At 60.9% G+C, this 14,680-nt stretch overlaps 1 protein-coding gene across 1 annotated transcript in view; it reads right to left on the reverse strand.

The window, feature by feature from the left end:
- The window catches only part of ZFYVE28 (zinc finger FYVE-type containing 28), a 47,731-nt gene that overhangs the window by 27,359 nt on the left and 5,692 nt on the right, over positions 1-14,680 (reverse strand). The window contains exons 2-5 of the mRNA XM_054581874.1: positions 7,034-7,174; positions 2,502-2,639; positions 1,713-1,915; positions 240-329 (exon numbers count right to left, since the gene is read on the reverse strand). Of these exons, the coding sequence (XP_054437849.1) occupies positions 240-329; positions 1,713-1,915; positions 2,502-2,639; positions 7,034-7,174 (572 nt within the window). The remainder of the gene's footprint in view (positions 1-239; positions 330-1,712; positions 1,916-2,501; positions 2,640-7,033; positions 7,175-14,680) is intronic.

Raw genomic sequence — 14,680 nt, forward strand, 5'->3', positions numbered from 1 at the left:
CCAAAACCCAGGAAGGGTCTGCCCTGCAGAGGCGAGTGGGGGGCGGGGAGGGAGGGGAGGAGGCCCGGCTCCTCGAGGCCGAGCCTGTGCAGCGCTGTGCTCTGTCCTGTGAACTTCAGGTGCAGGACCTGCCCTCCGGGCCCAGAGAAAAGGATGGGCTGGGGGTGCAGGGGGCAGAGGGACAAGGCCGGGGCGGGCCGCTCCCCCGGGCGGGCCGGAGCGGCCGCCTGCGCGCTCACCTCTGCACGGTCTCGCAGAACAGCACGATGACCTCCTGCTGCACGTAGTACTCCCTGGGGGACTTCACCGGCACCATGGCCGAGACGTAGCTGCAACACAGCGGGCGGTGAGGGCTGTCCTGGGCCCGAGGGAACCGCGTGAGCGCGCTTGTCGGCGGCCGCACTCGGCGTGCCTCTCCGTCCACAGCCCCGCAGGACAGCACGGGCACATCAGGGCTGCCCCCGCGGGCCCAGCCCCACCCCTCGAGGCCCTCCCACGCTGGACCTGCCTTTCTGCGTGACTGCGTGACTGTCACCGGCAGCAGCCAGCGAGCCAGTGAGCAAATGAAGGCACACACCGGCCGTGAGCCGCCCCGAGCCCAGCCATCGGCTCGTGGCCTGGGAAGCCACGCCGGGCGGCCGTGTGCCGAGCGGGTGTGAAAAGGTGACGGTGCCTCCCGCCAGTCCCCAGGTGGGAACATGTTCCTCTCCTTCTAAATCACTGCCTCTGATTTCTCTTGTGGCGAAAGCTTATTTGGGAAACCTGGGCAACACAGGAGACAGTAAAGCCAGATCCTCCCTCCTCTTCCTGCAGAGAGCAGCCTTCAGTGTCAGGGGGGCTTCCTCCAGGGGCTACTAGACGGGCATTTTTGTTAACCAGGGCCACCTGGACGGGAACTCTGAGCGCTGCTCTCTCGCCTGCTGTCGGGCCTCTGTGTGGCAAGGAGACCCCAGTCTGGGTGCTCCCGAGCCCTTCCCCACGGAGGCCTGTGGGTGGCTGGGGGTGCCCTCTGTGCAGAGGACGGGGCTGGCTCCGACTTCTGAAGGAGCAGGAGCTCCCTGGCTGTGGGGGGACAGGAGGGGGACAGGAGGGGGAAGGGGGGCGTGAGTTCAGGGTGGGTGGACGCTCAGAGCTCGGTGCTGGTGCCAGTGTCGGGGGGCACCAGGCGCTCTGTGGACTCCCCCAACCTGGGGCAGTGCCCCCATCCCACCGAGCTGGCGGTCCCAATGGGCCCCCAGAGCAGCGGCCACCTCCTCCTGTGTGTGCTGTGTCCCAGACCTGAGCACACGGCCAGGGTCGGGTGATAGCGGGTGAACGGATGAGCCGATGGGCGAAGGGGCAGCTGGGGACCAACAGCATCCGAGGCTGGAAGGCGGAGGGGGAGTCAAGAGGGGGCGGGGCGGGGGCTCATGGCGGCCCTGTGATGGCTTCCCTCGGCAGGACCCTCCGGGCTTTCCGGTGAGGTGTACCGGGGAGGGTGGCTGCGTGGGGGGACACCTGGGGTCGCCTTCATCCCTGGGTCACCTGCCCGGCACAGCCACGCACCGTGTCCCCAGGGCTCCCCACACCCGGCAGCCCTCCGGCGGCTGCGGTTCCCCCTGCCCAGCACGTGCAGCTGGAGGCGCCAGACAAGCCCCGCACAGCTGGCGCGTCCCTCCCCACGCAGCCGCGGCCACGGCCCTGGGCCAGCAGCAGGTGTGCCCCCAGGTCACCTCAGCTCGAACTCGGCAAAGAGGACGTCGAAGTGCCTCAGCGCCTCCCTCATCTTCTCCGTGTAGGTGTTGAGGTCCCGCAGCGCCTGGTCGCGGAGGGTGCCCCGCACGTCCTCCAGGCTGCGGGTCAGCTCCTTGGCCAGCGGGCGCATGGCCATGCTCTCCAGCTCCCGGTTCATGATGATGGAGCCGGCGGCGAGGCACTGCGGGCAGAGCAGCAGCTCAGCGGCGGCGGCTCCCAGGGGCCACCGGGTCACGCCTGGTCCCCATGGGGTCTGACCGGCCTGGGCGCGGCCCGGCCCGGCTTCCCAGCCCCCCACCATGGCTCCTTTGGCCTGTGTAGACCAGGAGCCCCTTCATGGTCGACTGACTCGAGAAGGGTCGGTACCCTCTGAGAGGACTGTGGTCCCCAGAACCAGGCACACGTGGAACAGGCTGGGGTCACTCAGTCCCTCAGACCACCCCCCTCAAGTCCCCTCTCTCAGGAACCCCTGCGTCCTGGCTCCCCTCACTCTCGGGCAGGCGTTCAGGGAGGCGGGCCCCTGCCCCGGGTCCTCTGAGGTCCAGAGCAGTCGTGGCGCAGGTCGCAGATGCCCTCACTGTGACCCGGGCCCAAGGGGCAGGCGAGGGGCAGGGCTGGCGAGGCCTCGGGGCATGGATGCCTGTCCCCTCCCCACTCAGTCCACAGGAGCAGCCCAGACGACAGGCTGCGGGGCTGACCAGGGCTCACAGAGAAACGGCTGGACAGCGCCCGCGCCGTGACCCAGGACCCAGGCGGACGGCCGCTACCTCGGCTCCGAACCACAGCTGGCCCGCCAGGTTGTCGTGCCGGATCTCCTCGGGGAACTTGACGCAGAAGTCCCGCGGGGCGCGGTCCTGAGGGATGCACAGGTCCATGATCTGGTTAATGATGTTCAGCACGTTGTCCTGAAACAGGAGGGGAGGCGCTGCACGGGGCTGCCGCTGGCGGGGACAGCCACCGACAAGCAACAAGGCGGCGGCCCAGCACGCCGGCCAGCCGCACAGCTGCTATGGAAGTTTAGATTCCAGGCCTGGCTGGGGGCTCAGTGGACTGAGCGTCGGCCTGCGAACCAAGAGGTCGCCAGTTCAATTCCCAGTCAGGGCGCAGGCCTGGGTTGTGGGCCAGGTCCCCAGCAGGGGGTAGGTGAGAGGCAACCACACGTGGATGTTCCTCTCCCTCTCTTTCTCCCTCCCTTCCCTCTCTCTAAAAATAAATAAATAAAATGTCTTAAAAAGAATAAAATAAAATCCCTTAAAGAAAAGTTTAGATTCCGGAAGGATCCGGAGTGAGGAGTGAAACTCCCGCCTCCACCTCCCCCCTCACTGAGGCAGGTCACATATACAGGGTGGGGCCAAGTAGGGTTTGTATGGAAAATAACACGGTAACTAATAATTACACGAGAAACTGTTTCACGCACTCACTGTTTCTGCTCACCCAGGACCTACCGAGGATGCCAGCCACAGTGCAGGTAGCTCTGCGAGCTTCTCCGTTCGCAGGAGGAGGCTGTCGGCCTCGATGGCCCTCTCGGCTGCACCCTGTCTAACCCGCCTCTGCTGACCCGCACCGGGCCCCCCGCAGCCCCGGCTGCCATGACAGACCCCGACCCCCTCTCTGGACACCCACACACGAGTTTCTCAGGACAGAGCTGGAGAAATGGAGCAGCAAGGGTCAGACGCCACGCTGTCCCCGCCGACCCCGCGTGTCGCTGATACGGACGCCAGGCGCCTGTGCCGTCCTGGGCGTGCGCACAGCCCAGGCAGACCAGGCCAGCTGTCAGAGCGGCGCTGCTAACGGGCAGGGGGACCCGGCCCCTCCCACCGCCACAGCCGGCGCCCCGAGACCTGTCCTCTGTGTGGACAAAAGGCATCACAGAGCAGCAGCAGCGACCATGGGGGCCAGGGGCTCAGACGGGCCTTCGCGGGCTGGGACCTGGGCCAGGCTGCCGTCCTGGACCGACCTCCTCTGCTCCTGTGGCAGGCGCAGGCCAGCACAGCTGGCCCCTTCATGCGGTGTGGCCCCTGCGGACCCCTCTGGGACCGGAAGGTCAGCTGGGGCCACGAGGAAGCACAGCAGCCAGTGGTGGAGGGGCACTGCCCTCCCCCGGGGACAGGGGACCAGGTGTCCTTCATGCTGGCCGTGACCCTGGGGCACACCGCTCCACCTCTGCTCCTTCGGCGCTGAAACAAACTGTTTTGGATACTCAGTGTATAAAAGGGTAACAAGATTGTTTTTATTCCGTCTTAAATTACATTCCATTCTCTTCTTTTAAATCATCCTGTTCTTTAAACATCTATCAATCCTGCTGTAGAATTACAGGAATGTTGAAATTTGGTTTTTTTCTTTATTTTGTCAAAGGTCAATTTAATGCACCTTCCTCACAGGAAACGTGGGAGCAGCGGGAAAGTGGAGCCACGGGGGCGGCCCTCGGGAGCCCTGGGGGGGCTGCCCCCCGTCCCTGAGCTCCTCCTGTGCGCGCACACACAGTTCAGTGGCCTGCAGCCGCACGACCGTGGGGACGCGCTGCCACAGCTCCACAAACCCAGCTGGCTTCCACGGCCACATGAGGTTCGAGCAAGAGACCCTCCAATGACTCGCTGCGTCCTCTTCCACTGGACGCCTGCCCTGTGTCTGACGCTCCGCCACCATTAACCACGCTGCACTCCGTGCCACGGAGCGTGACACTGGATTTGGGGCTATTCCTTAGGGCCCCCTCGCTTCTAGAAATGGCATCACAAGGTGGAGATTCTAAACTGCACCCACACGCGCCGATTACGGCCTACCGGTCTGCTTTCCAGGAGGCGCGCACTGACCGACACGCTCGCCCTCCGCAAATTCGGATCTCCACGTCCCTCCTCCCCCAGCCTGAGGCTGGGTGCGTTTTCCTTCGGAAGCAGATGTGAGAAATCACCATGAGGGGGAAGCACGCCTTTCACTGCAAAACTTCTCTGCAGGAGATTCTGCACCACATGGAAAACATGAGCTGATACGATGCAGAAATAAAATCCAACCCCACTGAGTGGCGCTAGTGTGAGTTCTTTTTAGAAGGTTTTTAGGGTAGGGAGGTCCCTTTCTCGTGAGTCTATAAAGTAATGAACAGATTCCACAAAGGAAGGGCAGTCAGTGCCCAGAGAATGTCAGTCCTGGTTCAGAGCCAGGGGTCCAGAAAACAAAACCCTCATGAAAAACACGCGCGCCCCTGTGTTCGCTGCAGCACTGCTTACAGTGGCCAGGACAGAGGGGCGGCCCGAGCGTCTGTCCCTGGACGCGTGGGTCAAGAAGGTGCGGTGTACATGCACAATGAAGCCCTGCTCAGCCATTAAAGTGCACACTCACCCTTTGCCACAACGTGGACACACCTAGAGGGTACTGTGCTGAGTGAAACAAATCGGACAGAGAAAGACAAGGAACCATAGGATTTCACATAGATGTGGGCTCTAGTAAAACAGGAAATAACAAGCAAAACGAAACAAAACAGAAACAGACCAGTAGGTACAGAGAATAAACTGATGGTAGTCCAAAGGGCAGGGCAGAGGTGGGGAAATTAAAAAAACAAAAACCAGCCAGAGCCCTGAGCTTGGTGAGGCCACACGTGTGTGTGTCCCGAAGCCGGGCAGCCTCCCAGCAGGGTGCAAGGACTCACTCCCCACACCGCCAGGATGTCAGCTGCTGAGGGCGAGGGCAGGGTCTTGCTTTTATCCACTGACGGGTCCCCAGTGCTTGGGGCTGTGCCCAACACAAAGCGAGCCTGATGCACATTCACTGGGACTTCCAGACCCGGCCAAGATGAAGCAACAGGAACCAAATGCACACCCTCCAGCAACAACAAAGTTGGGAAGGGAAAAACAGGGTTTGCAAGAGAAGGAATACAGGTAACAGATGACCCCTGAGAGGAGAGAAGGAAATGAGGGGAGACCTGCCCCTGTCACTGCCTCGAGGGGACTTTCAGGTCACAGCACAGCAGAGGCACCTGGTGGACCCCTGAAAACTCCCTGGTTGAACAGAGTTGAGGGTCCAGGGAAACCGAGGAGGCTCGAACAGAGGAGGACAGAGCACCAGGGGAGAACACTGCCCCAGGACAACCCTCGAGAGCGGGGCCCCAGGGGCACAGAAGCGCACTGACCACCACACCCCAGTGAGGACCTGGCGTGGACCTGGAGGAGTCGAGCAGGTGGTGGCCCGATCCCCGCCACCCCGGAGCTGGAACCAGGGAAGAGCGCAGTCCCTGGGCACTGCCTCAGCAGTGGAGGACAGTCAGCCCACACTAGACACACCTCTGACCCCACCGAACGTATTCGAAACAGGACCCTAAAGGATCAAACTGTTCCCAGGTAACCAAACTGTAGCACAAAACAAAGCTCAAAGAGGTTTGTAGGAAGATGGAAATATTCAGCTCCCAGCAAGGTGAAGTTCACAATTTTAGGCATCCAAGAAAAAACCACTAGGCCTGCAAAGAATTAGGGAAATAGGTCACATGAAGAAAAGAAAGGCAACTAATCAAAATCAACCAAGACCTGCTGCAGACAATGGGACGAGCAGCCAACACAGTGAGACCATTGTTATAGCCGATGCCCACAAGTTCAGAAAGTCACATAGAGACAATGGAGAAATGAGGAGGAGCCAAACTGCTGTAGAGAGAGGAACATTACCCTATGTGTGATGGAAAAAAAATACAGCAGACAGGATGAACCTCAGACCAGTCATTTCAGAAGAGAAGAACAATGAACTTGAAAACATAGCATTTGAAACTCCAAATGAATCAGAGAGAAATTAGTAACAACAGAACAGATCATTGGTGAGCTACAGGACAACTTCAGGATGTCAAATACACATATAACTTAAGGCCCAAGAGGAGGAGGAAGGGGGCAGAATACATATTTCAAGGAATAAAAGCCAAATTTTTCCCAAATTCAATGACAACTATAAACTCACAGATGCAAGAAGTTCAGTGAACACAAAGCACAAGAAACATTGAGAAAAATACACCAAATCAAAGCATGGTCGAGCCGATCAAAACTAATAAAAAGAGGAAATCTTACAAGTAGCAAGAGGGAAAAAGACATGTTACACATGTTCTTCATTCAAGCAAAGGCTAAAAGAGCTTGTGACCAGTAAACCAGTACTAGAGGAAATGCTGAAGAAAGTCTTTCAGCAGAAGGAACATGACACCAGGTGGAGACAGAGATCATCACATGGAGGGGGCACACCAGAAGGGTGACTGCAATACACCTGCAGGTCTTCTCCCTGACACTGAATGACGTCTAGGCCTTGCCTAACCCAGGACAGGCCTGGCTGCACTCACCTGGCAGGAGCGGAACTGGCTGACGAGCAGCGTGCACCGCTGTGGGTCCTTCCTCCCGTCCAGGCTGTCCAGCTCGGCGGCCACCTGGTTCAACTCCTCATCAGCATAGTAGAACTGGGCGAGCAGCTGCGGGTCCGACCTCTGCAGGAGACAGACACAGCGGGCGTGAGCCAGGCAGGAGGCGGGGTGGGCCAGGCACATCGGGCGTGAGCCAGGCAGGAGGCGGGGTGGGCCAGGCACATCAGGTGTGAGCCAGGCAGGAGGCAGGCAGGAAGCAGCCTGTTCCCAGGTCATGAGCCATGGCTGTGGCCCAGGGCCCTGACATCCAGGCAGCAAGCAGTGTGGGCTCTCCCATTAGCTTCCTGCACAAGGACCTCTTTGTTGCTTGTCCCTGACATACCTGTGAGTCCCTCTGCTTTACAACCACAGGGCTGTGTCTGCTTCTCAGAGGCCACTCAAGGCTGTGGGGCCCCAGAGGACAGTGTCTCTGTAAGGAAGCCAGAGAGCAAGTCCCCACAGCTCTCTGTGATAGAATGACTGACAGATGGGATCAGGGAGAGTGGCGTCCAGGGGACCACATGATGATGGATGGCCACCTGACCAACAACATCCTGAGACCTAGCCCCGGAGCTGGCCCCATTCACCACAGCTTACTGGGGTCCTTCCAGCCCTCAACCCTCCCCAATTCCTTTCACATCGCGGGGCTACGAGTAAAGTGGGAGACAGTCCCACAGAAGGTGTCAGATGGTGACTGAAACCAGGTGGGTGATGCAGAGGCCCCCCTCCTTTGTTCTGTTGCCCTGCCTGCTCACCAACAGGCACATCAGCCCAGCGAACAGGAGAGGACTGAATTCAGGGCACCAGACAGTGGTGTCTGCAGGAGGTTACATCTGCCTGGGATGACAGGACACAGGGCCACACCCACACCTGTCCACAGAAGAACTCGGGTCCAAACACACCAGTGCCCAGGTGACAGGGCCTGCTGTGCAAACCGGCAGGCAGTGACAGTTCAGGTTCAAGAAAGGCCGAAGGTGATGTGGTGCCAGCTGCCTGTCGCTTGCTCCCAATGGACCCAGGTGGGGACTGAGCCTCCAGAGGGCTTTGCGCTCAGCCCCTCCGCTCTCGTTCTGTGTTCTGGAGAGGCTGAAACTACCACATGTGCCTGTGGGGCCACAGGGGAGGGTGGTCCCAGGCCATCACGTGTGTGTGCATGTGTCTGTGCATGTAAGTATGCCTGTGCGTGCATGTGGAAGTGCACATGTACATGGCTGTGTGATCAAAACCCCCTCCAAAGGCAAGCCCCCCATAGCTCAGGCCCCTGCGCCGTGGAGCCAGCCACAGCGCGGGGAAGCCCCTGCTCCCTCACGGGGCCAAGACCAGGACACGGGCCCAGCGGGGACACCCTGGAACCAGGCTGCCACCCCGGGCCCTAGCTCTCCAGTCAAGGAGAGCTGGCTCTGAAGGGTGTCAGGGTGGGCACATGTCCTGCGGTGTGTCTGCCTCTGACTGAAGCGAGTCCTCCCACTCGAGCGCCTGCAGTTGGGCCCCGTCCCACTCCGGCAGCACCGCCCCCACTGCTCCCCTCAGCCCTGTGCGCAACGCCATCACTTGCCTCATCGGGCGGACAGGAAGCCGGGGCACGGAGGGGCTCAGCGCGGTGCCGTGGTGTCAGGTGCACCCGGGGCTCCCCTGCCGCGCTGCTTGCCCTTCGTCCTTAACCAGCTGACAGTGACGAGTCATCACAAACCTAAGCGTAACCCTTCACGCTGCTCCGGGTGCACCTGCGAAGGCAGCCCCTCCGCAGATGGGGGAAAGGGGGCTGCTGACCAGGTGTGGGGTCTCCTTGGGGGCAATGACAATGTTTTAGAACTACGTGGAGGTGGTGGCTGCACAACACGGTGAATGTACCAAATGCCACTGAATTGTTTGCTTTGAAATGGTTAATATTACGTTACCTAAATTCTACCTTAATTAAAATGAAATAGAAAAAGGGACACCCGGGCGAAAGCAGCTTTGCACAGGAGGGTCGGGGAGCCCCCCAGCCTGCTCGCGCTCACTGCCACCCACGCCGCCCCCGATGAGTGGCGCTGAGCACTCGCCCTCCGGCCAGGCCGAGTCTGAGGCCTGAGAGCAGTCTGTGTCAGGAACAAAACAGCCATTGAGGATGGGCCCCTAAGTACAAAAAATGCTAAACTCTCAAGGAAAGTACAGTGCGGCCACATTGTGTTTTCCATTCACCAAGGCCGGTCACGTGCATGATTTGGGAAAGAGGCTGTTTATAGCCAGGCCTGCAGGGAAGGAAGTAACCTGGCGGTCACATCTCGCTGACCCGAGCGAACGTCTTACACAGCAGAGATTTACAGGTGCCCTTTCCCCCATCGCTGAAGACCCCACGCCACTCAAAGGAGAGGGTACCAGAGGAAACCCAGGGGCGCAGCTCCCGTGTGCCCCTCCTGCCCCGCTGTCTCCTGCCACACCCGATACTTAACCAGCCGCACGGTCAGGGGCTCCCTGTTGACCATGAGTTCGCTGGAGGGAATTCACAGATTTTACAAGTGACCGTGTTACGTGTTACGTGGCATTGGTCCTGGAGTTCCAAGAAAAAGGCTTTTCCCTTTCCAGACCCGAGCAAAACAACGGGACCTTTTGCTCCAGCCTCGGAAGGAAGCAAAACTGCAAAGCTCCCCCTCAGAGGGGCAAGGCCCTGTCCTTCCTGCCATCAAAAACGTCTCGCTGGCCACGCGAGTCCACCGGTGGCTCCTCCACAGAGCCCGCGGGGACTCACTCTGGGCACGTTCAACGCCGGCCAGCGGGAGGCACCCCGCGTCTCACAGAGCCGGGAGCTGCCCGCGCGGAGCCCCGGCTCGCCTCGCCCTCCCTGCACACGAACGCCCACTTCCCGGGCCGGTCACAGACCGGCCGACGTCAGGGGAGGCTCCAGAAATGCTGGGCTGGGGGTGCTCCGGAAGGAGGCAGGCCCCGGGCGACACAGGCCACGAGCACCCAGGGCCCGGAGACGGCTATTTCTCAACCACACAAAAACGTTCAACGGAGCCGCAGCTCCTCTGACACCCAGGAGCCCACCAGCGCCCACGTGGGTGGAGCCCCACCCACAACCTGCAGCCCCACCTGCTCCCGCTCCCACTCCCGCCAGGCTGCCTGCACCCTGGACGCTGACTCACGCGGCCCCTTCGTCACAGCTGGGTTGTTACCATATGTAGTCCTCAAATGTATTTTTGGTTGTTTTTAACTCTATAAAAAGGATGTCACGCGTATAGGATATTTTGAGACTGGCTTTTGATTTGTCACATCCTGTGCGCTCTGCCCACCGAGTGGCTGTCCCACAATCGGCAGCCGGGCGTGGAGCCCCGCGGTGCACTCAGCCCCGCCCCCAGAGGGCGCCCCGTTCTCCCGGGCTCTTGCTGGGTAGGCAGGCTCCGGCTGTCCCCTGGCTGTGCACGCCCACCCGCAGGAGGCAGCCATTAGTCCCCACCGGGGGTCTCTGTGGCGAAGCCCGGGCGGCAGGACGGCTCCTGTGGGAGGGTCGAGGGGAGAACCATTTCCAGGCCTTTCCGGGCCTCGAGGCCGCCGCCCTCCTCCGCCCAGGGCGCCTTCCTCAGCCTTCGGAGCCGCCATGCCCGGGGGCGCTTCCGAACCTCCGCCCACAGGCGCAGCCCCTGCCCGCCTGCGACCCCGCCCTCCCCAGCCAAGGCTCCTGTGGTCACATCCCACGAGGGCAGCTGACTCCCGACCTTGGCTCCTCCTACTTTGCCATGTGGTCTGAGCTCTGGGGACACAATGGGAGCATCTTGGGGACCATTACCCTGCCGGCCGCTGGCGGCATTTCTGGGCCGCGCAGCTCGCACCCCAGCAGCCACGTCTCGGCTCCCAGGACCCGCCCCCAGCCGGGCCGGGCCGCTGCGGGCTGCCACTGAGTGGGGTGAGGCAGCCTCTCTCCATGAGCTTGAGCCCCAGCGCCGGACCCCTAGGCCTGAGTTCCCCTGCACATGGGGGCTGACCCCACGAGGAGGGAGTTCCCATTGACAGTCCCAAGACAAGGGGCCCGGGGGGCCGCGTGGTGGCCACCGGGGTCTGCAGTGATGGGGACAGTCACAGCTGGCTGCACTTGGCTGCCGCCGTGGCTGAGCTCCAGGAGTGTTTCCGGTCAGAGGTGTCCTGGCTCTGACGCCCGCTGGGCGCCAGCAGGCAGGCCTGTCCTCCGTCCTCCCCGAGCCCCGCCCTCAGCGCAGTGGGTGGCTCTGCCGGTAACCAGCCAACGGAAGACCAGGAAATCGGCTCCAGGCCAAGGACAAGGCCAGGCGTCAGGACCCCTCGGACCTTCCCAGTAAAAAGTCTAACCTCAGCCCGGGCCGGGGGGCTCAGTGGTTGGAGCATCGTCGGGCACACAAAAAGGCTGCGCGCTGGAGTCCCCCTCAGGGCACACGCCTAGGTTGCGGGTTCGACCCTGGGAGGGGTAGGTGCGGGAGGCAGCTGATCCACGTTTCTCTCTCACACTGATGTTTCTCTCCCTTTTTCCTGCCTTCCCGTCTGTCTAAAAGTAAGTAAATAAATACGTATACACATAAAGCGGCCCTCCATTTCCAATCCTCCGTGGAGGGCAGCCCGGACCGCACCTGGACTCAGTGCCCCTGCGGCCGCCCGGCCGTGGGCGCCCGCAGCGCCGCCCCGAGGCGCCGGGCTGCACTTAGCGCCGCGCGCCCCGGCGGGGGCCTGGCCCGCCGAGCCTCAGCACGCAGGAGCTCGGGACAAGCCAGCCCCGAGCGGACACTGGCCTCTCGCTCCCCGCAGCCCTGAGGCCCCATCAGACTCCCCAGGAGCCTTCCTGCCTGTCACCCACGCTGACCCCCGTGTCCCTGAGGCCGTGTGCTGGTGACCTCCACCCCTCAGCTGGCCGTTGGCCGTTTCTGGGGCGGGGCTTCGTTCTCAGCTCTGGGAGGTCTGGGGCTGCCGCCCTGGGGGCTCCAGCCCCACACCGGCGCCGCCTTCCCCCGAGCCGGCGCGACCCTCCCCCTGCGGTCCGTCAGCCCTGCCCACGGCTGACTCTCGCTCTGGGAAAACCACTTTCTCCCAAGTTCCACAGCTGCTCACGGTGAACATCACCTCAGAGGTGTTCCCCCTGCCAGGCCCCCAGGCGACTCAGTGCCACAGGGAACCAAGTGGCAGGTAGGGCTCTCCTGGCCCCTGACACTGAGGGCGCCGCCTTCCGAGGCCTTTGACCGGCCGCGAGTCAAACCCAGCCCCCGCCCCCGCCCCCGCCCCGCCCCGCCCCGCCCCCGCCCCGGCCCCGCCCCAGCCCGGCCCCCGCCCCGCCCCAGCCCCGGCCCCGCCCCAGCCCGGACCCCGACCCCGCCCCGCCCCGGCCCCCGCCCCGCCCCCGCCCCCGCCCCCGCCCTGCCCCGCTGTCCCAGCCACCGGGGCCGCCTCTCCACCGACCCGGGGCCACATCCACGGGGGCCACCCGGGGTGGTCCCAGGAGGCAGCACGGCCCGCCACTCCCAGGAGGGGGAGCCGAGCACAGGGCTAGCCGGTGAGTCTGGGGGTGGCACTCCTAGTGGCTGCAGAGCTGGGCCTCAGAACACCGGGCCCTCGAGGGCAGGGGGCACTGGGTGTCTTTTGACTCGGTGATAAGTATCTTCTGCCCCGGCTGGGGCGGCTCCGTGAGCTGAGCACCGGCCTGTGAGCCAAAGGGTCGCCAGTTCAATTCCCAGTCGGGGCACAGGCCTGGGTTGTGGGCCAGGTCCCCAGTGGGGGGCGCCTGAGAGGCAACCACACAGGGATGCTTCACTCCCTCTCTCTCCCTCCCTTCCGCTCTCTCTAAAAATAAATAAATAAAATCTTTAAAAAAGAAAGAAAAGCATCTTTTCCCTGGGCTACCTCAAAAATTGCTACACCTCTGTAAAAAACTCTTCAAGATGCTCAAATTCTATTTGTTGCGGTGAAAGTTACATATCATACAAGTAACTGTTTTAAAGAGCAGGTCAGTGGCGTCTGCGCCTTCGCAATGTGGCCAGACCCCTGCCGCTCCCAGGCGTGAAAGCCTCCGGCCACCCTCCCCCCCACCCCCCACCCCGCCCAGGGGCCCCGCCTTCCAGCTGCCACGCCTCACCCCTCCCAGCTCTACTCTCCGTCTCTGGACTCGCCTCTTCTGACCTTTCGGGCACATAAAGTCACAGGGGTTGGTTGGAGAGTCGTCCGTACACCAAAAGGTTGTGTGTTCATCCCCGATCAGGACATGTGTGGGAGGCAACGCACCGTGTTTCTCACATCGACATTTCTCTCTCCCTCAAAAGAAACCCTGCGGGCTAGGAGGGCGCAGCAAGACATGTTCCAAGTCAGGAAAAGTGGGGGCCTACAGCCAGGATGGCTCTGCCCAGCAGAGCTGTCATTTAGAATCGAAGGGCAGCGTAAGTGCTTCCCAGCTGAGGTCAAGTTAAAGGAGTTCATCATCACCAAACCATTATTGCATGAAATGTTAAAGGGACTCATCTAAGAAAAAGAAGAAGCTCAAAACTATGAACAGTAAAACGGCAATAAGTACATACCTATCAACAACTGAATCTCAAAACTGAACTAATCAAACGGGAAGAACAGAGGCAGAGCCGCAGGCGTGGAGAGCGTTCTCACGGCTGCCAGGTCGGGGCGAGGGAAGAGGTGAGGGGTAAGAAGTACCAGGACTGTAGTTTGCCATGTACAATGCATTTTTTGCCCAGATTTTTGAGGGGAAAAACAAGGATGTGCATTATCCATGGCAAAATACAGTAGGTAGTTCTAGAACAGCCATGGGGACGTAAAGTACGGCACAAGAAATGGAGCAGCCCAAGAACTTAGATGCAGGGCCCCCGACAGGAACAACAGTGGGGGGGGGCTGCCTGAGGGAGCGGGGGTGCTGGGCGGAGGGGGCAAAGGGGGAAAACTGGGACTACAGCAGTAGCGTAATCAATAAAATATAATTTAAAGAAATAAGAAGAACATATCCTCAGGTGAGGATTAAAAAACCCACATCTGGCCGCTTACACTGCGCAGTGGGTTTTCAGGCGAACCGTGCGGGTGCTGCAGCGGCCGTCCGCCCCTTTGCACGGCCGAGTCGCGCTCCCCGGAGGGCAGAGGCCTCGCCTCATCTGCTCAGTCACTGCGATGGGCCTTCGGGCTGTCCCGCCTTCCGGCTTTGATGAATAATGTTGCTATGAGCCCGGGTGTACATTTGTAAGGGCATCTGACACGGAAGTAGTTTATTATCATTTTAGACTTTTTAAAAAGTTTTTAATCCTCACCCGAGGATATATTTATTGATTTTAGAGACAGAGTAAGAGAAGGAGGGGGAGAGAGAATATCAATATGAGAGAGAAACAGGGATCAGTTGTCTCCTGTATACGCCCTGACAGGGGCTTGGGCCTGCAACCCTTTGGTGTATGGGACGGTGCTCCAACGCCCTGAGCTACTTGGCCAGAGCTACACTTTTTTGTAATTATAACATCCCTAAAAATAATGGGAATCATTCTCAAAAACTGAAAATCTGAAGGTAAAAATGGCTGCCCTCAAGACACCACCCACACTGGGCAGGCCAGCCCGCTCGCCCCCTGGGCGCCAGGGGTGGGTGGCAGGGGGAAGGCGTGGCGGGAGCAACCC

This window comes from Pteronotus mesoamericanus, unplaced genomic scaffold (assembly GCF_021234165.1).
Source record: "Pteronotus mesoamericanus isolate MK-2021 breed Mesoamerican mustached bat unplaced genomic scaffold, CSHL_Meso_final contig_68, whole genome shotgun sequence".
Classification (NCBI taxonomy): domain Eukaryota; kingdom Metazoa; phylum Chordata; class Mammalia; order Chiroptera; family Mormoopidae; genus Pteronotus; species Pteronotus mesoamericanus.